This window comes from Lytechinus variegatus, chromosome 16 (genome assembly GCF_018143015.1).
Source record: "Lytechinus variegatus isolate NC3 chromosome 16, Lvar_3.0, whole genome shotgun sequence".
Lineage (NCBI taxonomy): Eukaryota > Metazoa > Echinodermata > Echinoidea > Temnopleuroida > Toxopneustidae > Lytechinus > Lytechinus variegatus.
The window spans coordinates 28,560,683-28,585,264 of NC_054755.1; the positions used below are offsets into that span (position 1 = coordinate 28,560,683).

At 37.2% G+C, this 24,582-nt stretch overlaps 2 protein-coding genes across 2 annotated transcripts; one reads left to right on the plus strand and one right to left on the minus strand.

Moving 5' to 3' along the window:
* The first annotated feature begins 21 nt into the window (after nucleotides 1-21).
* On the plus strand, nucleotides 22-7,464 carry LOC121429875 (COP9 signalosome complex subunit 6-like). Its single transcript, XM_041627130.1, has 8 exons — nucleotides 22-220; nucleotides 1,396-1,527; nucleotides 3,023-3,111; nucleotides 4,359-4,421; nucleotides 5,104-5,266; nucleotides 5,823-6,016; nucleotides 6,789-6,857; nucleotides 7,322-7,464. The coding sequence occupies exons 1-8, from the start codon at nucleotides 55-57 to the stop codon at nucleotides 7,391-7,393; spliced, it is 948 nt and encodes a 315-aa protein (XP_041483064.1). The 5' UTR covers nucleotides 22-54; the 3' UTR covers nucleotides 7,394-7,464.
* A 4,361-nt stretch (nucleotides 7,465-11,825) lies between these two features.
* Nucleotides 11,826-23,975, minus strand: LOC121429942 (cell division cycle protein 20 homolog). Its single transcript, XM_041627200.1, has 11 exons — nucleotides 23,816-23,975; nucleotides 22,721-22,872; nucleotides 21,577-21,751; nucleotides 20,555-20,757; nucleotides 19,897-20,022; nucleotides 19,004-19,200; nucleotides 17,942-18,036; nucleotides 17,172-17,400; nucleotides 16,287-16,412; nucleotides 14,030-14,147; nucleotides 11,826-13,535 (listed from the first exon to the last, which is right to left on the minus strand). The coding sequence occupies exons 2-11, from the start codon at nucleotides 22,836-22,838 to the stop codon at nucleotides 13,351-13,353; spliced, it is 1,572 nt and encodes a 523-aa protein (XP_041483134.1). The 5' UTR covers nucleotides 22,839-22,872; nucleotides 23,816-23,975; the 3' UTR covers nucleotides 11,826-13,350.
* Between the last annotated feature and the right edge of the window lie 607 nt (nucleotides 23,976-24,582).

Consider the following 24,582-nt stretch of genomic DNA (forward strand, 5'->3'; position numbering starts at 1 on the left):
CCTGTGAAAATTACCGTAAGCCACGCCCATTTTCGTTACGTAATCAAGTTCAAGATGGCGTCGGAAATGGAAATCGAAGGGAGTTCATCCTCTTCACAGTCAACTGTTATGGCTTCTGGAGGGACAGGAAGCGTGGCAGTTGCTCTTCATCCCCTGGTTGTCATGAATATTTCAGAACATTGGACTAGAATCCGTGCACAAGAAGGAAAACCTACCCAGGGTAAGACAGTCTTGTACTCTACATTGTCCCACGCATTACATATCATGTGTGTTCACAACTGACAAAGACGTGTGAGTGACTGTGTGAATGTGACAATGACTTTGTCAATGATGCTGTGTCTGTGACTGTGTGAGTGTAACAAGCTTGGCTAAAGTTGGCTCCCCAGTCTGTGTCAAGATGTAAACATGTGAATATGATATGTTTTTACTAAAATTGAAATCTGACTTTTCTTCAAAAAATTAGACCAAACAAAGTTTACAAACAGTCAAAAGTTTTTTAAATTTAATTTTAAGAACGGAAAGAACTGCAAAAGTGCAAGAAGAATTTCCTAAAATTAAAAACTGGTTATTCCAGTTTTCCTTCTTCTTTTGGAAACAGTACAGTCCACCGTCTGGTGTATTGTCGTACTGAATTGTCGTTTTCCACCAAAGTCAAAGCCAAAAGTTAGTGATTAATCACTGATTTTAAAGAACAGTTCTGATTGGTTCTTAGTCAGTCTAGTGAGCATAATGCACATGCAACAATGATCTTGATAGGCCATTTCATAATTGCTAGATCAACTTTGTGTTACGGGGGCACAGATCATTTGACTTTTTGTCATGGAAAGCAGTTATGCAATGTCAATGGGCCAACGGCTCGCCAGGACAATCAAAACAACTTAAAGTTTCAGTTGCCTTTCTTGTAATTGGCTCAACAATTTTGCAATGTGTTCCATTTCATCATGTGCATTCTTGGTTCAGACAGCAAGGCCAAAGCCCTGGAATTCAACAATTCAATGTTCAATTCTTGTTGCCTTGTGCAGAATTGATGTCTTTTAGAAGGTGTTGCAAGATAAATATTTGAAATCAATTGCAAAGTGACAGACCAATTCTATCTAAAATAAAATCAAGATCGGTGCAAGAAACAGACCATCAATCGATTGAAATTTGCAATGAAATGCATGACTTTCAATTGAATTTGGGACCTGATATTGACATGTGATCAATTACAAGTTTCTTGCAACACCTCAATTACTTGTAGTCCTATATATTGTGTTCTCCTGCTTTCTTCTTCTCATCATTTCCTTCTATTTATTCTTAATATTAAAAGAAATTTTCCTTTCCCTCTTTATACTTTCCATAACAGTATTTATTTTGTACAGCATGTTCATGGATTTCATTATTTTATTTCCGCAGTCCTTGGGGCTTTGATTGGTAAACAAGAAGGCAGAAACATTGAGGTCCTAAATTCATTTGAGCTTCTCTTTGACACTGTGGAGGGAGATATCATCATCGACAGAGAATACTACAACACAAAAGAAGAACAGTGTAAGAGTGTAAACTTTGCACATATACGTGAAATAATGAGTTGAAAATGATCAAACTTTACAAGGGTACTGCTCAAGTTCCACTCAGTCAAAATGGACAATACATGTATTTTTACACCTAGGCTAGCTTCAATAATTTTTACTAAGCACATGCCAATAATTAAGAGATTGGTTCAATCACATAGAAGCAATAGCATTGGTTTCAGAATCCAAAGTCACAAAATAGCAAAAGAAAGACCAATGAAAATGAGATGGGGTTAAAACGAAGTTAACAAACTTCCCAGCTTATCACACTCGTCCTTTACAGGCAGGTTAAATGATTTGCTTGATCACAAAGAAGCTGTAGGAAGTTAAAATAAAAATTTTAGATGATTGGAACAACCACGCAGCCACCCACAGATCCCTAGAGGGATTTGCCCTTCAGCGGGAGATAATCAGAATATGGTGTTTATATGTGAATGGTGGAGTGATATACTTACAGAGGGTAGGGCATGCACTAATGTTTGTGGTGTGGAAAGAGAAGTTTGAACAAGTTATTGCTTTGATGTAGGTGAGATGAAAGTGCTGTCCTCTGTTGTTATTTAACATATAAGTATGAAAATTAAAGTTTGATAAATTGCCTTAAAGCAGATACGAACCAATAACCCCATCTCGAGTCCTCAACTACTCCTACCTGGGCAGTTTCCTGACCCATAATGTAGTGTAGTCTAGTAATATAGACCCACTTTGATAACATGCTAATTAACTACTCAATACATTTATACTGCAATAATTATGTTAACAAGTAGCAAAGCAATTACTTTTCCTCTCAATACATTTTAGTTTTTCTATACAAGTACAATTATAGGTCAGTTTATTCTCTGTAGTATTAGTAGATATCTGAAAACATATTGACTATGTATTTATAACACACAGTCAATTAAGAGAGACCACACACAGTTCACTCCCCCTTTTTAAAGGGGAAGTTCACCCTGAAGAAAACTTTGTTGTGAAAATAGCAGAAAAAATAGTGAAAAATATTGGTGAAGGTTTGAGGAAAATCCGTTAAAGAGTAAGAAAGTTATTAGAGTTCAAAATTTTGGATTTGTGACGTCATAAACGAGCAGCTGCCCCATGTGTTACTTTATATAAAATGTATGAATTTCAATTTTTGTATGGTTCCTGATGACTTAATTTTGTTTTCTTTTCATGATCGGGTATGAAATGATTTGTCTATTGATATACAAAAGTTGCAGTGAAAACCATTTTCAATTTTCTGAGAAAATGACATTTCATTGATTTTTTACCATTCGCTATGTAGGAATGCTGCTCGCATATGACGTCACAAATCAAATAATTGAAATTCTAATAACTTTTTAATTATTTGATGAATTTTTTTCAAACCTTCGGCAATATTTTTTATTATTTTTTCTGCTATTCTTACAATAAACTTTTTGTCAGGGTGAACTTCCCCTTTAAGAAAACTTATGAAACTCTGTTTCTATTTTGCTTTTCAGTCAAGCAGGTTTTCAAAGATCTTGAGTTTCTTGGTTGGTACACCACCGGTGGATCGCCGGATGAATCTGATATCAAAGTTCACAAACAGGTAATATTAACTTATTGGGAGTTGCAAGAAACCTATAATTGATTGCAAGTCAATCATTGGTCTTCACATCAATTCTTCTAATTAAAGGGGAATCCAGCCTTGGCCATAAAATGTTGTGTTGGGAAGGAGAAAAATAAATTAAACAGAATGGTGAAAGTTTGAAAGAAATCGGACAAGCTATAAGAAAGTTATAACTGCTTTAAAATTGAGATCACTAATAGTATGTAGATTTCAAATTGGCAACTGGGCAAGAAAAATATGACAAGGGGCAAGGACAACTTTCCCATAGGCCATGTACTTTATTATCAGGGATTTGTGGTTTTCTCCTAAGTACCCATTTCCCTGGGGCAGTAATCTAAATATAACCCAGGTAGCATATTGTTTTATGTCCTCATGAAAGAAAAATATAATTTGAAATAAAACTTTTGGGAAAAATGACATTTTAGCCATAATATGTATTGGAGTACATGGAAGAGTAGTCCTTGCCTTACATCACTATGCCATCCCATATGCGGCCAATTTGAAGTCTCCATGAGTATAGTGATTGCCAATATATACAACTTTTAAAAATTCACAACTTTCTTATTGTTTGCCCAATATTGTTCAAACTTTCACCTATCAATTTGTCTGATTTTTCTTTTTCTTATAAAAACAAGTTTATATTTAGGTTGGATTCCCCTTTCAGATTTCAATTAAAATTGGTCTATCACTAGCGAATTTACAACTGAAAATTGCAATTGATTGCACATATATTCTTGCAACATTTTGCACTATTTCTCAGGTAATAGCCCAACTGGTTTCATTGCTGTTTGATCCATACCACACTTGGTCTAATGCCACTAAGTCTAATTCTCAATTTTCTGGCCATACCCCTGGAAGGCAGTGTATACTGCCTCTTGGACAACTTTTCCTTGAGGTCTCCAGAGGATTTGTCTTCAGGGGGGCGTTTCATGAACATTTTTTTTCTGACAAGTTGTCAGATCTGACATCTTTCCTTGATTCTGATTGGCTGAGAGGCACTGTTACTATAGTAACTGTCGGATAAAATGGGACTGGTCGGATAAAATGTCTGACAAGTCCCCAGGAGTTGTTCTGAAGAGTTCTTGTATAGATATTACAGTACAGCATATTTAACAGATTACAGCCATATCTGCTTGTATACAAACGTGTTAATGTCCCTGTATGGCAAATTTTAAGTAGATAATTCAAAACGGTTTTCATATTTTCATTTTTTTCGTTCTAAACAGATTTGTGAAATCAACGAGAGCCCCATCTTCTTGAAGCTGAATCCCTTATCGAGACAGACCGATGTGAGTATGGGGCCTGTATCACAAAGCTTGGCAATCATTGTAGAACATCTTTTTACGATTGAGTGCATTGACTACAATGTACAATTAACGGCGAAAATCAAGCATACGATCAATCACAAACCTTTGTGTCACTGGACCTAGATGATAACATTGGCAGTAATTCTAATAAGCCTCAAATCCAATATTTACTAATGATACATTGTACTTACAAAATTAAAATGTAATAAAAATTTTAAAAGATAATGTATTATAATCATGACATAATGAAATCAAAATATAATGTATTATGATTTTGATTTATTTTATTTTTTATAGCATGTTAAATAATCATAGGCTCACAATCAGAAAGAATGTATGTATACATTTTAAAGACTATTCTTCACTGTGTTACTGCCTTGTATTTTGTAGCACTGAATTGTAATGATTGCCATACATATGATTTTAATTTTAAAAATGAAGGTTACTTATGATAACCGTAGAGTTCATAAAAGTGACATGACCACGATTTATCCATATATGATAACTAGCTATAAAGAAATTCAAGTAGTTTGAATGTTTGTGATTACAACTTTCACATTTCAGGGAGAAAATGTTGTTAAGTACACTAGTGATTATGATTTCCATCTACAGTAACTGGTGATCACAGATATATATATCTTTGATTTTATTTATCATTCAACAGCTTCCAGTCCACATGTTCGAATCAGTGATTGATCTGATCAATGGCATAGCAACAATGCTGTTTGTTGAGCTTCATTTTACCCTAGCGACAGAAGAGGCTGAGAGAATAGGTGTTGATCATGTTGCCAGGGTAACCAACAGTGAAACTATGGAAAGCTCAGTGGGTAAGTAGTATGATCATATTTACCTTTTTCCCTCTGATAATCATCATTACAGCTATGTAGCTGACTGAAATACAAATGAAAAATATATATATTTACATAGTAAAGAGTATATAAAGTGAATGCCAAAAATCAAAAACTTCAATCCATCTCTTAATCACCGTGCATTACCAGAAGAAGGATTTTTAAGGCAAAATTTACACTAAATAGGATTTTCATCCTATAAATGGGTTTTTTAAAACTTGTATAGCATTTATGATGCGCTTATCTAGTAGCCTATTCGATGGCGCACTATATGCCTATATATTACCCCTCTAACGCTCAAGCTGCTATAGGCGCTCCATTCATTCAAGGAATTAATCTTGCTGGGTACCCAAGAAAACACCCTATGGCGGAGATTCGAACCCACATCCTTCTGATTGAAAGACGAGTCGTAACCACTAGACCTCAACGCTTGCAGTATATCAACAAATCTTACAGCCGTTATTGACTATTATTTTGTTTTGTATGTTGCTAGTTGTCAAGCATCTTCCTGACTCTTTTACTGTTTTTCATCTAGTTGCTGAGCACCTGATAGCGCAACACAACGCCGTGAAGATGCTGCACAGTCGGGTGAAGCTGATCCTGGATTACGTGAAAGCTGTCCAGTCTGGCGAGGTGCCCATGAACCATGAGATTCTCCGGGATGCCAACAGTCTCTGCCACAGGCTACCAGTCCTGCATCTAGACAAGTTTGATACAGAATTCTACAATGTAAGTTACTGTATCCTTATTACTTGAAAACATTGAAATTCAGCAAGAATTTCTTCCAATTTGAGCTGCCCTTGACCCAAGTGTGATAAATGGGTACATGCACCTAGCAGGAATATTCATTCCTTGCATTGCGTATGTGCCTGTACATGTACCTTCATATATATTGATGTATGCTTGTTTATATGTTTGCAAACCAGGTTGAAATTTTATAACAATGTCAAAATTCAAGTTCATACCTTTTGTATTCAGATTTTATATTCATTTATATTTACCTTTATATTCACTTTTGTATTTTCATTTACCAGCAATGGTAAATTGCCAATTTGTCTATTGCCAACTTCCTTCATTTAGCCTCATGCCATTCCATCCATCAACATTCTGTATACTGTATAGCAAACATTTGGTCCAATCATCAATTCTTCTCATACCAGTTCGTCTATGACCATTTTCTCTTATAACCAGTTGGTCTAATACCCATTTTATTTCCATTCATTTCACCCAATTAATACTAAGTCCAAATAGATAAAATGGCGTATGGACTAAATTGCTCCTGGACCAACTGGTTATTAGAACTAAGAAATGGTGAGTGGACGAGTTGGCAATTAGACCATGTGGATAGTAGGCAACCGATGGTAGACCAAATGATAGTATATGAGTTGATAATTGGACGAATTCCATTAGACCAATTGAAAGTAAACCATAGTAATTATTAACAATTATGTAAAAGTCGCTTATTTATGTACATGTTCCTATTGTTTCTTTAATATTATAGCAATGCAATGATGTAACTCTGATGGCCTATCTAGGAGCAATTACTAAAGGCTGCAACACAATAAATCAGGTAAGATAGAAGATGAAAGATTACATATTCTAGATAACATAATGGAATCCGTGAGATTCCTAAACCTGTTGTCTACTGATTGCTATTTCAATACTCCGCCTTCAATGCACAATAATGAATGTTGGAACTTATTTTTTAATTTAATCATGTCTACGACATTTTGTAGCAAAGTTTTGAAGGTATTGCTGTTACTTTCATCATCATTAATGTCATTGTTTATGTTTATGTTATTTCCTGCCATTATATTATTGTTTTTGTTTTATTATTTTTTATGTATATTCATTAATGTCATTGTCATGTCTATTCTCTGCATAGGGGTGCTGTATATAACTCTTTATCAAACCCATTTTCATGCTACTTCTGTGTTTAAATAAAATGCTATTTCTTGTCTCCTGTTGGGTGAAGCAAACTTTGATATCAAACTTTTTTCTTTATTTCTTTCTATATTGATTCTTCACCAACAGTTTGTCAACAAGTTCAACGTACTCTATGACCGTCAAGGCATGGGAAGAAGAATGCGAGGACTCTTCTTATGAGGACCCCCTTATGTGATACTGTGTCTTTTCTACTTCCTAAAGATTAGCATTTGAAGAGCAGGGGCTGGTTTCACGAGACAGCTAGGACACTAAAGTTAATTGACATCTCATAGAGATAAGTACTTTTTGTTACCGAAGTGGTTGTCGAAGGCAGTGTCCATGCAAGTTTTCAACTGGAAAACGTAAATCATGGTTCTTCTTTGCATTTTGCAATGTGATACTTGTAAAATTTTAGCTTTCCTTTGACTTGGCACAGCTTGGTTTTGTGGCTCAGGTTTGTCCATGTCAACCTCAATCAAGTGTTCCAGTGAAAGCCTGCCACCACGGGGCAGTGTGACATCAATATAACATTTAGAACCTGGTTACATGAAAGCTGTAACAACAATCATGTTTCTGGCAGAATCATGTTTCAATACTAGCCTGCTTTCAGCACTTCATTTTGCAGTCTTGATCATGGTCATATGATACTCATAATGTGCAGAAACACAGCTTTTTTTTTGCCTAAGCATGTTTGAAAACCATTATTCTGTGATATAAATTAGTTGCTTGAACACAAAAACCAAGATGTGAGATTATGACAGTATTTCCTGAGGATTAGTTATCACTTGGCCTGTTCTTTGATACATCTATTGCGGTAACTCGTCAGTAGATCAATAGCAAAGGATTTTTCTTCTGTCAATTGCTCTGAATTAATCCTAAGTTCTCGATGCTGGTCATATTTAGCAGTTTCTTCATTCTTATCCCATCAGGAAGGCAAAGGAAAATCAGATAACAATATTAGAATTGCACTCAAAACCTTGTTTATTTTCTGTTGTAATCTCTGTATGTACATGTGCACAAAATGTATCTAATTTTTTTCTTATTGTGGATACATAGCAGAAACAGATGTATATACAGCGCGTCCCAAAAAAAACTATACACTTTTGAAATGGCCGCGAAATAAAAAATCTAGCACTTTGGGGAAAAAGACTCTCATATATGGAAAGCCAATGAAGTCAACTTTCAAGTGACACCAAAAAGTTGGAAAAATATTAATGCTTGAGCGAGCACTGCCCACTGAAACAAAGGGTATGAAAATTAGGGTGGGCTGGAATTAGCCTTCCAATTTATTTCAGTTGTTGAGAGGCAAATCATTTCGAACTTGCAAAGTTAAGGGCGTTGTGATAAATTAATGATCAACCTTGATCAGTTTTGATAGCTTAAGCAAATTTTTTAAGTTATTAAATTGAACTTTTATGCATGAGTGAACACAAATTACACTTTTGGAGCAGCATTTCAGCTTTATCATTTGGATCTCTTTTGGGGCAGCATTTCAACTTTATCATGGCGATCTCAGCAATGTGTTCATGGGAGTCGGCCAGTCGGAGAATAGGGGGTAAGATAGGGCTTAAGTGGGAGAAGTAGGTTGATGGAATAAGGGTCAACAGAACATTCAGCCCCGCCCCCTCCCTTTTTCCCACCCTCCCCTCCTGTTGAGAGACTGATGGCTATTCTTATGTACGCGTGAAGTCCAGAGCAGAATGTTGGTTTAATGATTAATTCTGAATTAGGGCATCAACTTTTTCCTATCAATCATTCAATCAACAATTTATCAGTAAATTAACTCATTCAATGTGCAATGTGATCAATAAAACATTCATTTTTTCCAATAAATTATTTCATTAATCATCATAATCATTAATTTTTTTTGGTAATCATTCAAACTGACCATCAGCCACCGGTCACTTGGCAGTTAAGTTTTGAAAAGGCTACAATCTGGGAGATGAGAGAGAGAGAGGAGGGGGGGGGGCTGGAAAATGGAGGTGAAGAGGGGAGGGTACCTATGACTTTTAATTTGTAAAAGGACAAAAAGAAGAGGAATGCCCTTTTAACCAAGTCTACTCTTAGCATACCTCGCCCTCTTGCTTGTAACAGGTACATGTACCATCACATTACTCTGACTCTCATGGACACACTTCTGATGTCCACAAGATGAATATGCTACACTAAAATTGCATTCCTGTTCACTCATGCAGCACATTTCAATGGAGTAATTCATGAAATTTGCCTATTAAAACCAAAACTTATCTCACTCATGAATAGCAGAACACCCTTAGCTTTGTAAGTTCCAAAGGACTAACCTCTCAAAAAACTGTATGGCTAATTCCTGCACAGCCTAGCCAAGCTTAGTCTCCCAGGAGGAGAGAAGTGGGGGGAGGGGGTAGAGATGGAGGGAGGGGTTCCTAAATGTTCTGTTGACCTTAAGCCCTTCAACTTACTTCACCTACCTAAGTCATATTACCCCCTCTTCTCCTGACTGTCATGAACACATTGTTAAGATCCACATGATCCACATGATAAAGCTGCACTAAAAATTGCAATTCATGATCACTCATGCATTAAAGTTCAATTTAATAACGTATAAAATTTTCACAAACAACAAACTGATAACATCTGATCTTTAACTCACCAAATAACCTTCAACTTTGCAAGTACCAAACAAAAAATCTGAAAGAAATTGGAAGGCTAATTCCAGCCCACCCTAATTTACATACCCTCTGTTTCAGTGGGCAGTGCTCGCTCAAGCATGAATAATTTTTCAACTTTTTGGTGTCATTTGAAAGTTGACTTTATTGGCTTTCCATATCTATAAGTCTTTTCCCCTAAAGTGCTACATTTTTTATTTGGCAGCCATTTCAAAAGTGTATAGTTTTTTTTGGGACGCACTGTAGTTTAAAGACGAGAATATGCAAAATGTCAGCTCATTTATGGGGCGGGGGGCAAGAAAGCTTAAAGCATGAGAAGTATTTTATTGACTACCACTAACAGATTAGCAAGAAATCTCTAGCTTGTATCTGCAGTCATACATGTATTTAATTGTAAACAGATCTTAAAATATATTTCCATTATGAAGGCACCCCCCCCCCCTCTTCTCAGTAAAATTTTATTACAAAAGTTTCATTAAGCACTCTTTGTGAATATAATATTTGTACAAACGAGTTGAGCTTTGCCACATAATTTAGGAACAAAATTGGAGCTACATGTGGTTTTAGATGCATAATACATGTACATGTGCACTTGAAACTAGTTTTATTTACATCTATCATGTGATGTAGATTGGAGCTCATTCTTGATTAAGTTATCTACTTCATTTACTCTGAAGCCAAATGATTAGCCCAAACTTTGTCTACTGCCTGTTAGTTGTAAATTCCAATCTCCATATTAAAGACAAGTTGGTTTTGAGGTTTGAAGCCCTCTGATGCCCTCCCATAGAACAGTGAAAGTGGCTATGTCACAAAGTCCACATGATAATTTGATGTATTTTGAATACTTAGATTTTGTTTAACAGGTCCTGTCTTTACAGAGTTGTGATTGATCCAATCAACCTCAACTCTATGGAAATCCTTCTCATTGTCATAATTTTTCCTACAGGAGCTTCCCACAGTGGTCTTTGTAAACAAAAGTGTACCAAATTGCCAATGATGAATGTACAAGTATACATCATATCCAGAAAACATGTGGGAACAAACATGCAGTTTAGATGGTGGCGTTGCTGGCTTTCCATAGTTGTGGTTGATGGGATCAATCGCTACTCTTTGTAATACAGAGTCCAGGGCCCTTACAAAGATTTACAATTGATCCAATCAACCACAACTATGGAAAGCCAGTAACATCAATATCTAAAATACATGTTTGTTTAAAATATTTTTAGATATGTCATACAGTCACTGTTTTCTTTGTTTTCATTGGAAATGCAAATTTCCTACAGAGAAAATTATGACATTGATGGATTTTCATATACTTGATCAAATCAATCGTAACTCTTAGTAAGATGGGGCTTGGGAATGTCAAACATGGTTAAATTCATCATGGATGATGAAGAATACAAATTTGTTAAATCTGTAGAATTATGTAAAGGTAATTTTCACTGCTTCGGCAGTATCTGGAAGTAAATAAAGGGCAATTCCAATACGTAGGTACTTCTGACCTAGTAATATGTTTGTTTCACTTTCTGGTTCATTATTTTATGGAGTAAATTCCTACCTGGTTAACAGTTATGGCCCATATTCTAAAGTCAGGTTTACTTTAAACTCTGGTCCAAAGTTGTGGTTTAACTATAGATAGCCAGTTGTGACAAATCTCTAACAATAGAGGTTCAATGGATCAGCTCATTCGACTCTCAAATCTTTAATTTTGCAAGAAGGAGAAATAAGATGTCTTCACCATTTTAGAATTAAAGAGAACAGTAATCGTGAGAGGCGTAAAATATTTTTAAAAATGATGTTTGACTTCCCATAATATTAACAGATTTAGACCATAGTCTATTGGACCCGACTTCAGAATACAGGCTATTTTGTGTTCAGTTACATGGTATTCAATGAAGTGAATTATGTGTACTATCGTTTGTTGTAAAGGGTATAAATAATGTTAAAATGAGAATACAACTAATCTGTTCATTTGACGAGTTTGATTTATTGCATAGAGTAAAATATCACACATCTTTTAAATAAACACAGACGAAGGATATAGATGACTTATGTTTTAAAAATTATGCAGTTTCTCATTAAATTAGGTAATTAGGTAGTGGGTACAGTACTTGTATAGTGTGCATCTCTATTGCCCAACATAAGACATGCATACTACATGTACATAAATTCTTCATTGCTACTTTCAATTTTGCACTTGAGACATTTTTATCTTTTGAAATTTCATGTATGATTTACAATGTATAATATACCTGAATGGTCTTCAACATTTTTCTAATGCTTGTACATTATTCAGCATTATCTTCGGTCGCTTCTACATTATTTTAGGTCAATATTTTCAATCCAAAACTTACCAATTTACTGGAAAGGCATATGTAATTCGGTCCCTTAGTCCCTATATATTCTTGGTTTGACTTATCAGCATTTTTGGTACTCTTGATTAAGGTAAATCTCTTCAGAATGCAGGAATGCTATTATTGTACATAAAGATATCTTGACCATTTTCTACCTGACATGTTGACTGGAATTGGCAGTAAATATTAGGAGCAACACATTCCAGGATCATCAGTGTTATTACAGTTTTGGCCACGCTTAGATGAATCAAAGATTTAAACAATGTTGAGTAATAAAGATCTTTAAAATAAACAAATATACATTCAAACAAATCCCATATTTGCCTGCTTCTTATTTTTTTTTTACATCTATCCCCCCGTGGCAACACCCCCACTCTACTTAATTTTTGAGATGAGCTGATATTATTCTAAAATTCAATAGGAGATATACATAAAACACAAATGGACATTAACAACATTGATCTATTTTACAACAACAAAATACAATTTCAATTTATAATTTTTGTGAATGAAAACAAATTTTGTAAAAAAAAAAAAGAACTGCTAAAAAAGACTATTGGTTATTTTACACATTTCCAAATATTGCATTTCAATTTTATATCTTATGAACTTTTACTCTCTTTTCATGATCTTTTCCAGGTGTATGTAGATTTTGGTATCTTGCTTTCTTTCTTCCATCGCAACTTCATCCTACTCTGCTTTCCTTTCTTATTCCTTTTGTTTTCTCCTCCCTCTTTTTCATGTCATTTGTTTTCTGCTTTCCCTCTTTCATTCTCCTTCCCATTCATCTTCTTTCTTTTTTTTTTTATAATATTTCTAAACTCATCTCCCTTTGCCTTCTCTTTCCTACGCTTCCCCCGCTGTGGCTGTTATAAGAGCAGAATTGCATAATCTAAAAGCAGACCAAATCTCCTTCCTTTTAATCCCCTTCATGATTTCAAGTTCTTCAACCAATCTTTGGAAGATTATACCGCCTGTCAATCATCTGTTCATCTTGATTGGGTGTCCATCTTGATTATTCAAGCATACTCTGTCAAAATATCTTTGATCTTAAGAGTCCTTGGCTTGGACATCACAAAATATCAAAAACATTCTTAGAGTCCTTGGATGTCACGAAACAAAACATATCAACACTACATCATCTTATGGTTCTTGTGATCAGTGCCTTGGACGGTTCGCTGCTCCTCGAGCTAGTGGATGGCTTCTTCGTCTTCTTCAAGTGAGCGAAGCAATTCCAGAATCGGAGCGTCTCGTCGGCTCCAGCGGAAACGACGGTGGTTCCGTCCGGTGACAGGCACATCGCCAATACACGGCTGGTATGCCCTGAGGGAAGAAAGAAAATCCATTAAATTTTTCATTGGATTCAGATGGTGATCGATGATAGTGGTAACAAGGTCGATTACGATTACAAAATGTATGCCAGTGGTTTTGATTGGGGTAGTGTGGTTTTTGTGATGGTGGTGAGGATGAGAATGATGAAGATTAAAATGATGAGGATGGTGATGATGATGTTGGCGATGATTGTGATGGTGACAAAGGTGATGATAACAATGATGATGGCAATGGTGGTGGATAATGATAATGACTAGGATGTTGATGATGGTGATGATGACGAAGATAGTGATTGTGATGATGATCATGATGATGATGGTTGTGAATGGTGATGGTGATGAGGATGATGATGGTGGTGGTGGTGATGACTAGGACAGTGATGATGATAATGATGGTGATAGTGATGACCGTGATGACGAGGATGGTGATATAGTGGTGATGGTGATGATGAAAACTATAGGGACAACCCCAAATACAAGTCTAACCTTTCAAATCACAGATTCTTTCCATGGTGACGTATTTCCAGATAGTCAGCTGATTCTGAGCGAACCCGTGGCCTGTGATTAGCTCTTTGTGCTCACGTGACCACAAAATTCCACTCACCTGCAACGAAACAAAACATTAAGAATGCAAAGGTTGTTGATACCAACCACAAATTATAAAAAAAGATGGTTTAACAATGACACAGAGAGCCAACTGACCATCTTCAGATGGCTCTATGACATTTGCTCCGGCGACAATTGTTCCAATAGAAAATCTGCACGTTAAGCTAGACATAAAACCTAACCTTCAAAACTAAATAAACCCAGTCAATATCTTTACATTATTCTGAACCTAAAATCATAAACCTAACTCTAACCCTCTACCCTTATTCATTTAATTTATTTTACCTTCCATCAGCTCTTCTGTTCTATTTTCTTTCTGTTTATTGTTTGTTGCATTATTTTTTAATGTTTAAAACTTTGTCAGCTGGAACGATAATGAGTGCAATCCAGAGGGGGGGCATTGGCGGCGGAAGCCAAAAATTTTAGGAGGGGACAACCAAAAAAAAATTTGACAAGCAAAAAAAAAAGGTTCTCAACCTAAAAATTTTAGGGGGGACGCGTAGGAAAATAAATTGACAAGCAAAAAAAAAAAAAAAAAAAAAAAATGTCATCAACTACAAATTTAGGGGGGACCGTCCCCCCCCCTCCTCAAATTTAGGGGGGACACGTCCCCCCCGCTTCCGCCGCCTATGGGGGGGCGGGGGTAGGCCTCGTAACAATGAAGTCCTTAATTTTTTTCACTTGAATTACGACATTATAAAAATATTCTATCGCTCTCTAAGAACCATGGTGAAGCAGGAGAATATTACTCAATGTTATAATGCATTTGTATTTGTTTGGTAGATGAATAGACCTTTGGTCATATATATGGTCTTATCTTTGGTAGATAGCAACATAGCGAGGCGATGAAGAACTGAGTGTTCATTGAAAAAAAAATCTGATATTATTTCTGATGAAATAGTCAAACAACGAGCACAAAAGAAACATGGTTTATCTCGCTCAATTCGTCCATTAAGATTTTTGTTATCTTCTTTGTTATCCTCTGTCATATATATATGGTCTTATCTTTGGTAGATAGCGAGGCGATGAAGGGCCGAGTGTTCATTGAAAAAAAAAATCTGATGTTATTTCTGATGAAATAGTCAAACAATGAGCACAAAAGAAGAAAGGTTCATCTCGCTCAATTCGTCCATTAAGATTTTTGTTATCTTCGGGAGATAGCAACATGTTAAAGCAATGGCGGGCAGGGCAAGGACGTGATTTCGAAATGGTTTTCTGACTTCTTTTTATGAGGTCATTAGCCGATCAATTAACACAAATGAAGGATAATCATCTCGTTTATGTTCAATTCGCACATTTCAATTGTGTTCTTGATATTTTTAATACAGGTAGAACAATGTCATCTTCGTAAGATGTAAAGTTAGTAAGCCTTGAAGTAAATATAAATATATATATATATATATATACAAATCAAATATTCAAAAACGTTTGATTTAATTTCAATTTGGGCCATAGCCCCTTGTCCATCCTCACTAAGAAATAATAACTTTACCTTTTTTGGAAAAAAGTCAAATATGCCCCCATCCCCCCGTTTGTCATGAGGAAAACTCTTACTACGGAACGCAGGAACACCCCCCATTAAATAAGTCTAAAATTAATGCAAAATATTTTCACTCCTGAAGACGGACAGTCAACCTGTCCGAAACGTCGAGTCTCTCTACTTCTCATCATCTCTACTCGGCGACTCAAGCCAGCATCTCCTCATCAGCTCTACTACTCAAGCTGTTCTCAACTCATCAATTTCTTCTGGTTTACAGTCCTTTTCAGGACTATTTTCAAGAAAGAATACTCTAAAATCTCCACTTTCTCGCCTATCCATTTCTTCTCTTCTTCTATCCACTGTTTCTATAACACTCCACATGGTGTACCGTAAACCACATCAGCGAAAATATTTTCAAACCCTTTTCTAAACACAAACAATGACCTATAAAAAATTATTATCTCGGCAGGGCCAAATTATGTGTTTTTTTTAAGATTATATAAAGAGAAAAAAAAATTAGTTAAACAAAAAATAAGAATATTGAACACAATAACCCCACCCCTTTTCTTTCATAAATCACCTACAGATCACCTTGCCTCCACATACCTGCTCGATCAATTCTAAAGACAAGGCATTAAGAGAATGGCCATATAGTACCTGTGACTTCGCATCTGTAGTTTTCATACACAATCCGCTCTGAGCATTCCAAAATCGTATCGTCCTGTCGGCCGTCCCGCCACCGCTGCCAAGCACATTCGGTTGCCATGGACACCAGCTGATAGCCTGCAAGCAAAATAGGGGCACTGTATTACTAGATTTAAAAAATAAGAATTTCAGGGGGGGGCAATCAATTATTTTTCTTGTTAAATACTCAAGATTTCTGACATCATTCGTCATCGTCAGAAGTGATGTAAGTTACATTACGGGATTGTCTTTGCCGGTCTATATTTATTCATAACAATGGAACGAAAGTGTTTAGAGAAAGATGTTTTGTGTGTGTGTGATATTGCTTAAATTTTGTCTGCGATTTATCTTGTTCAAGAGATCATCATTGCCACCACCATCATCACTATCATCATCATCCACATCATCACCAAAAATGTCGTCGTCATTATCGTATCGTACGTATATGGTATATCTTAGGCAGTATACAAGGAGAACGTTTCATGACTTGGACATTTTATCCGAAAGTTACTATAGTAGCAGCTCCTCTAAGCAAATCAAAATGAAGGAATATTGTCAGATCTGACAACTTGTAAAATATCTTAAGAAACACTCCCCAGGCTTCGCTATAGTCATCGTCGTCCTCCTCCTCGTCATCATCAGTATCACCATCATGATCATCGGCAATACCATCTCGGTCGTTATCTTCTTCATGATAGTAACAATAAATTGTTAAGCCTATCAATCAGGAGTATAATCTAATGATGATGATGATGATCATCATCATCATCATTGCTGCCACCACCACCACAACAACAACCATCACCATGATGATCATCGTTCTTATACTAGACCTATATATTATATTATTTATCTAACCTTAACAGCAGCTTGATGTTGCGCGAGTGAATAGAGCGGTTCAGATCCTGCCAATGCTCTCGTAGAGTCCCATATATTGAGAACGTTGTCGTTTCCACCGGTGGCAATATATTTAAAATCGGGGCTCCAAGCCATGCCACAGACCTCTTGAGTATGTCCTTCGATCGAAGCTACCAGGTGGTCCGCGATTCGGACATCGTGGTGGTGAATATTTCCTGCTCGTCCACCGCTTCATAGGGAAAAAATATAAGGTCTCGTGAAAAATTTAAAGTGATATCTTCAAAAAGACAACGTACAGTAACTGTTCAGTTCCACAAGAATCAAACATGTGATCTCTGCTATTTCAATTGTAATTTCTACCAAACATACATAAATGCCTCTGCTTTAATGTTCGAATAGTTATTTTCTCTTTTTAGCATAATCTAAGATTTCCAAACACCCGCTGGTTGAAATATGTAACCGATGCCATCACAAACGGTGTACAAGGACTATGACCTTAGAATATGATGACCCCATAACAACCCAGAAATGAAAATAATCGGTATCTTTTTAAAGCATTTAAATTTTTTTTAACTAGCAGTTCCTTGACATAAGTCATATCCTACCTCCTCTCTCTCTGTTGGTAAACGTTCATCGACCATTCTTTTTTTTTATAAAGACAAATTACATACTGATGCTTTACCCAGTATTTGCCCAATCAAGCGTATAAGCAAATGTATTTCTTATTCATCTATGAATTTTTTACAGGAAGAAAACCCCAACTTCAATACCTCGACAGAATGTAGGAATTCCAAGCCAGCGATCCAACTCGAGCGGGATGACCTGCCATACATCGAAGACACTTGGGTTTCGAAACGTCCCAGAGCTGCATTGGAAAATAAAGCAAAGTCGGAAGAAGAAGAAAAGAAAGAGAAGAAAAGAAGATGAAGAAGGAAAAAGAAGAGAAATAGATATAAGTAGAAAAAAATAGAAGAAAAAGGTAAATAAGGAGAAGAAGAGGAGGAAGAGGAACAAGAAGAAGATAGGACAAACAGAAACAAGGAAAAACAGAGAAAGAGAGAGAGAGAAAGAGAAAGAAATGGTAGTGAAGTAGAAAAAATGGCGTATTTGACCAATGATAACATGGCCCAGAAAGCAATATTTTTTTCAGGGTGCTGCGTATACACCAAAGGCAGCGCCCTCCGGAAATCAGGTCGGATTACCAAAAAGCAGAAATTTAACCAAAATGACGTTCACTTTGAAATGAGAACCCTTTCTTGCTTCTCAAATGTCTTCAAAACCATCACCTCCAATTTAAAAATCGTTGACAGGGCCCTGTAATACGATGTTAAGGAGGAACAGAAAAACCGAAAAGAGGAAAGTCATTTATATTCCGATGAGTAAGAAATTCTGTGTGTTTGAGTGTGTTCACATCTTCAGTAGATGCTTTAATTATAACTGAAAGAAGAATAAGAAAATGACAGAGGATGAATAGGGAAAGGAAGGAGAAGGGGAGATGGAAAATGGGATAAAAAGAATCAACTCCACTAAACTCAGCTAAAAGTGTGTTTGATGCAAAGGACATACTGTATTGTTGGGTGATGTTGAGTGGTAATGTTCAATGGTGAGCTGCAATGTGGATGGGGAGGGGGAATTGCTTACTTAAAAATAATCGTATGAAATAAATCCCACCCCCACCCCTTAAAGGGGGTCTCATGCTATACTTGCATTGGTAAGACCATCAGATATCAAAATCTCTCAGCGAAATCCAAAGATAAACATCACCACAAAGCAAAGATTAATTACTGAACGGAGTAAAGCCCCAAAGTAACATTATTTTCTCGACTTCTTACCAGCACTTGGCCCATCGAGTTCCCAACTGCGAGACAATCCGTGTCTTGAAGCCATTGCACCGATGAAATGTAATCCCCTGGACTCTCTAATTGAAAAAGATGGTCAATCTCCCCCGAGTTGGCGTTCCATAGGTAAACCGCGTTGCCAAGAGCGATGCTTAGAATGTTCTTTGAACTCCAACTCATCAGGTTCAGGTCTAAAAAGTAGATCAAATGAAATAGAAATTAGGATGTATTTTCAGACAATGTGGATAAAGTCAACCATGAAAAAAAGGTCTTCAATTTCAAAAGAGGGGACACATCTCTGTTTTAATGGCAGTTTTACATTACAAATTTTAGTTTTGCTTCTCAAAAGGGGGGCACGTGCCCCCTGTGCCCCCCCCCCAGCATCCGCGCCTGGTAAAAAGGAATAGTGTTAAACGAAACTCATCAACAAAATGATGAAAAATTGAAATAAAGTATAATAATCTATACTTAGAGTACATTGTTTCATAAATGAACAATGGCAGAATAGTTTGTATGACATTATTGAACTTCGTATGTGGGATAGTTTCTAAATTATATTCAATGATATATTTTTGAGGGGCTATGCCCAAACCCCAATCCAAAAATGTATCGCCAAATGCCCTTCATGAAAAAGAACATCAGCCAAAAAAAAATTGTCGAAAATTAGTGAACCGGAATAGCAGAATCGTCCTCAGTTTCGGAGTTGACGAAAAATTGCAAATATATCGTTTGTCTAGAGTCCAGGACAAAACTGCTGTTTTGATTCACCAATTTTCGACAAAGACTTCTTGGTTGTTCATTGTCATGAAGGGAATTTGACAATATATTTCTATTTTCTTGACCCCGTCGTTGAGCGAAAACTCGCTACTATTGACATGAACACGTACAGAAGTCATCGTGGAGTTCCGGCGCATCCAGGATCCGTTCTGCAGTCTGCGGTATAAAACGACTAGTCGGTTTCTTCGGCCGGTCCTGAGTCGAACTGTAAAGCACCTTCAAGTTGTTGGAGTAGCCTACAAGGAGTTGATATGAAAATAAACACATGTCAAGATTAAATACCAATTTAGTGTTGATTTGACCATTTAGTCATTGACATACATTCTAAAGGGAGACAGACTCATCGTGTTCATTGAACCAACATTATTTTGCAGAATAATGCAGGCGGGCCGCGGAACAGTTTTCAAACGGGGGGGGGGGGGCTGACCATGCAAAAAATCACAATCCTAAGGTCATTTTTACGTGTTTGTACAAGGTTTTGGAAAAAATTGGGGGGCTGAAGCCCCCTCCCCCGCTTCCGCGGCCCCTAAATACCATGGGCAATGGGAGAATTTGATTGACATTTCATTATTCTCATCTGCACTGATGCCGTCGAAATCATGAAGTAAATCCCAACACCTTTTCTGCATTCGTACCCCGTAGCTCTAGAAAAGTAATTTTTTTACCATGGAGTAACAACAACAAAAAACAAATTTAACTTTCCATTTTCTCACGATTTACAAAAGACAGCACAGGTGCAATGTAGCCTTTGATGGCAATGTGTCCCACCTTCTTGCGCTTTGGGTGCTCTCTGCTTGAAGGTCAGGATCTTGGCGTCCTTGTGGTCACCCAGGTGGTCTTTGATGGCTGTTGCGTTGTAGGTCGTTACCTCATCCGCTTCGTGCATCTCATCATCGAATGTGGGCTGGTCACCTTGGGTCAGTTTGAAATGACTAAGGTCGTAGTCCATCAGGGCCCGGTTGGGGATAAATCTGAAATTAAGTAGGATTAAGTAGAACGATGATCTATTTATATCGGTAACAGAATATTGGCGATTATAGTGACAGATATCCCGTCCCGTCGGAATACAATCATCATTTTGAATAAGGGGCGGCGCTTGGATATTCTAATGGAAGGCCAGACGACCTAGTAGTTGAGCCATTTTTTTTTTCTAAATTTGATTATGGGATACTTATAGATTCATACGTTCCAAATACATCTTATTTTATATCTGTCTGCATTCTTTTTTCCCCTTTTCTCCCTATTTTGCACTATTTGCAGAATCACAAGGACCCCCCCCCCATCAAATGTCTTGTTGTACACACGCTTTACCAAATCATTTCCAAACACCCCCTAAACGATTTTTTTTTCCTCTGGGCAAAATAACCCCCTAGACAAGTTATTCGCGGGCTTTATTCGGACAATTTGGCCCCTAAACAAGTTGTCGCCAGAATATGACCTCGGGGAAAAAACTTGGGGGAAACAACATACCCTAAACTTGTTTGGCTAGTCTTTAAAAAAAAATCTTTGGGAAAAATACATACCCTTAATCCGTTTGACCCCGCGATTGACCATTGACCAGTTTTTTTTTAAACCACCCTTTTTCTTTAAATTTGGGTTTTTTTAATCCTTAACGAGTGCACGCGCGACCCACTTCCAAAACTAAAAAGACACCCCTGTCACGCCTGTGTACAGCAATATAATTGACTGGCCCCCGGGGGTCGCCCTACCCCCCCCCCCCCCCGCCCGCCCCGATTGCACCTCCCGTGATCTGAACAGATTCAAAGAACTTCAAGACCATTTTCATATACCTATCTCCTCCTTGGTGTTGTTTAAGTGGCTCTCGGCCAGGAGTCTTTCCTGTCTTCTTAGCAGGGGGTGTTTTACTTGGAGTTTGTTTGGAGTTGCGCCGACGCGATGGAGTCTTCGTAGCCCCTCGGGAAGGGGTTTTCCTGTTATTGGAAGGTGATGGGGCAAGTCCCCGCTCTGGAAAAAAAATACGACGATACAAGAAATGTACTGTTTGAATCATTGATGGTGTATAATTGACACCGAGATCGATTAATATATAGGCACCCCCACTATCACCGTTATCGTCACCGTCACATACACCATTGATAATCATGAATCGTCATTTTTGATATCACCACCATTATTCCCATCACTATCACCATGCACCATCACCACCACCATCATCATAATTATCAACATCATCTTTATCACCCTAGACGTCATCATCACCTCAACCACCACCACGATCGCCATGATGCATAATTATCACCATCCCCCATCATCACCATCATCATCTTTATCATCATTATCATCATCTTTATCACCACGTCGTCATCATCATCATCATCGTGATCATCATCAACAACACACTCACCAGCATCAACAATATCAAGTTACAATCATATTTTCCTTTACCACCACTATACCATTATACATGTAGGTGTGTGCAAAATAGTCTCGTTTCTTAAGGGGGAGATGCGGAGTACCCAACTTTTACCATTATCATCACCTTCTCTTCATCATCACCTTGTCGTCATCATCATCATCACCACCACCACCACCACACCATCACCACCATCACCACACCATCACCACCATCATTACTGCCACCATCACGACCATCATCATATTTTTCATAACTGATCATATCATATTCATCGTCGTTGTCATCATCATCATCACCATCATCATCACCATCATCATCATCATCATCAACACCATCATTATCATCACCATCATCATCATCACCATCATCATCATCATCACCACCACCACCACCACACCATCGTCATCATCATCATCACCACCATCATCATCACCACCATCATCATCATCATCATCACCACCATCATCATCATCATCACCACCACCATCATCATCACCACCACGACCACACCATCACCGCCACCACCACCATCATCATCATCATCAAAATAAGCCTACCTCTATTTTCCATAGCCTTTCTCTGCCACCTCGGAAGATCGCTTCCTGTTCCCATAGCAACTGGAGCATCCAGCTTAATCAGCTCATTCACTGTTGTCTCAAATTGAAGATTGGACATCTTTCTTTTTTCTCTTCTCTCTCTTCGATTGATTCTGAGATACAAACGGCACAAAATGTGTGAAAATTAGGGGCGGCTGCATCGCTGTATATTAGGTAATAGGTAAGTGATGTCAGGTGATCATAAGCTATTATCCAAGAGGGGAAACGGGCCCAGTCAACATTTTCTAAAATAATAGTGTTGATCATCCACTCTGATTGGGTTACAAATCTTTCTTCTTTTTTTTTTCCTTTTTTTTGCTTGTCAATTTTTTAGGGTACAAAATATCCTTAATTTGTAGTTGAAAACCCCCTTTTTTGACTTGTCAAAATTTTCCTCCGAAAAAATTGCCCCTCCCCCTGGAAAATCCTGGATTCGCCCCTGCCTACAATGAACCAAGGATGATAAAGGATTTCTTTTCTGTTTCCTATTCAATCGCATACTATGGGAAAATGCAAAACTTGTAGCTCGATTTGAAATTAAATATACAGCATATTCTTTTGCGTGTTTGATACTTTAAACAAAGTTGCATACTAAATAAGGCCGCCATTAAAATCTTACAACTGAGTGTAGTTGGTCCAGAAATACATTATTTTTGTGACAAATTGAAACATAAAAGAACACTTTCGTAAGGAGTTTTTAAAGTGATAAGCTGTGACAGTCTGTAATTTTTAAATTATTGGATGACGAATGAAACATAACTTTGGTATCCCTCTTATCGAGAATAAGAGGGATACCAAATAAGGTTTGTATTACCGGTAAGGTTTGTATACCGGGAAGATTTGTATTAAAACGAAGAGAGAACACACTGTCCATGTACTTTGTTAAGTCAAGTAAAGTTTCATCAAGTTAATGTTTTACTTCATATTGACTTCAGTGTGCGACAGAAGATAATTTATAGAAAATCTGTCACCATAAAACCATATCCTTTGATTATGGAACGATGTAAAATCCCATCCAATAAAAATGAATTGTCTACAAAAGCATTGATCTCTTACCTCAAAGCAGTGTAGTTTCAGTAAAGGTGAAATGATAACGTTGTATAGCTTTATCGATCTGTGGATCCGATCAGGTTTGTATTGAAACGAACGGTGAACGCTTGAACGCTATAGAGAACACACTCTCCCTTTACTTTGTGAATCCGTGCAAGTAAAGTTAAAGTTTGGCGCTTTGCGCGCCCTTTCCAAACTCTGATGTGCTATGCATGATGTCAGACCGGTCTGATTACGTATTTAAATACCACGCATACCATTCAAGCATTAAAAACCCGCTCTTTTTCATAGCTTTCCAGTCTTAGCAACAAGTAATTTATACAAATTGCTTTCAAAGAAGTGTATTCTATTTATTGAAAGGAATACCTATACTTGTATGATGTAGGCCTCTATTGGCTGCAAGGAACGAAATGCCGATCGAATTGGAAACATAACAACCCGACGACTTGTCAGATTATAATGTATTAAAAACTGTTATGCATGCAGACAAGCAAAATCAAATTCTTGATTATCCGAGAGCTTGCCGGACAAAGCAACGGTTAATGATGCAAATTGGATTCCACCTATTGAGGACCATTAACATAGGGGCACCCTATCATTACGTCGGGGGCCAGTGGAGGATCCAAGAATGGGCATATAGCAAATAATTGTTTGAGGCATAAGTCGTGTTTATACGCAAGTGAGGACCTTTTTTATTTTTTGCTTAAGGCCTGGTCACACCGCCCGAGCGTTGTTGGAGTGACGTGGTCGTGAAGCGGAAGGGAGAGAGAGTC

What these genes read in the sequence shown, in the direction of transcription:
- LOC121429942 (XM_041627200.1), bottom strand. Translation starts at nt 22,838, where the DNA reads ATGTCCAATCTTCAATTTGAGACAACAGTGAATGAGCTGATTAAGCTG. An exon ending in CAACACCAAGGAGGAGATAG is followed by an intron (nt 20,758 to 21,576) that starts GTATATGAAAAT and finishes ACTTAATTTCAG; the next exon opens with ATTTATCCCCAACCGGGCCC. An exon ending in AATTCCTACATTCTGTCGAG is followed by an intron (nt 17,401 to 17,941) that starts GTATTGAAGTTG and finishes TTCCCTATGAAG; the next exon opens with CGGTGGACGAGCAGGAAATA.
- LOC121429875 (XM_041627130.1), top strand. Translation starts at nt 55, where the DNA reads ATGGCGTCGGAAATGGAAATCGAAGGGAGTTCATCCTCTTCACAGTCA. An exon ending in ATATCAAAGTTCACAAACAG is followed by an intron (nt 3,112 to 4,358) that starts GTAATATTAACT and finishes CGTTCTAAACAG; the next exon opens with ATTTGTGAAATCAACGAGAG. An exon ending in TTGATACAGAATTCTACAAT is followed by an intron (nt 6,017 to 6,788) that starts GTAAGTTACTGT and finishes TTAATATTATAG; the next exon opens with CAATGCAATGATGTAACTCT.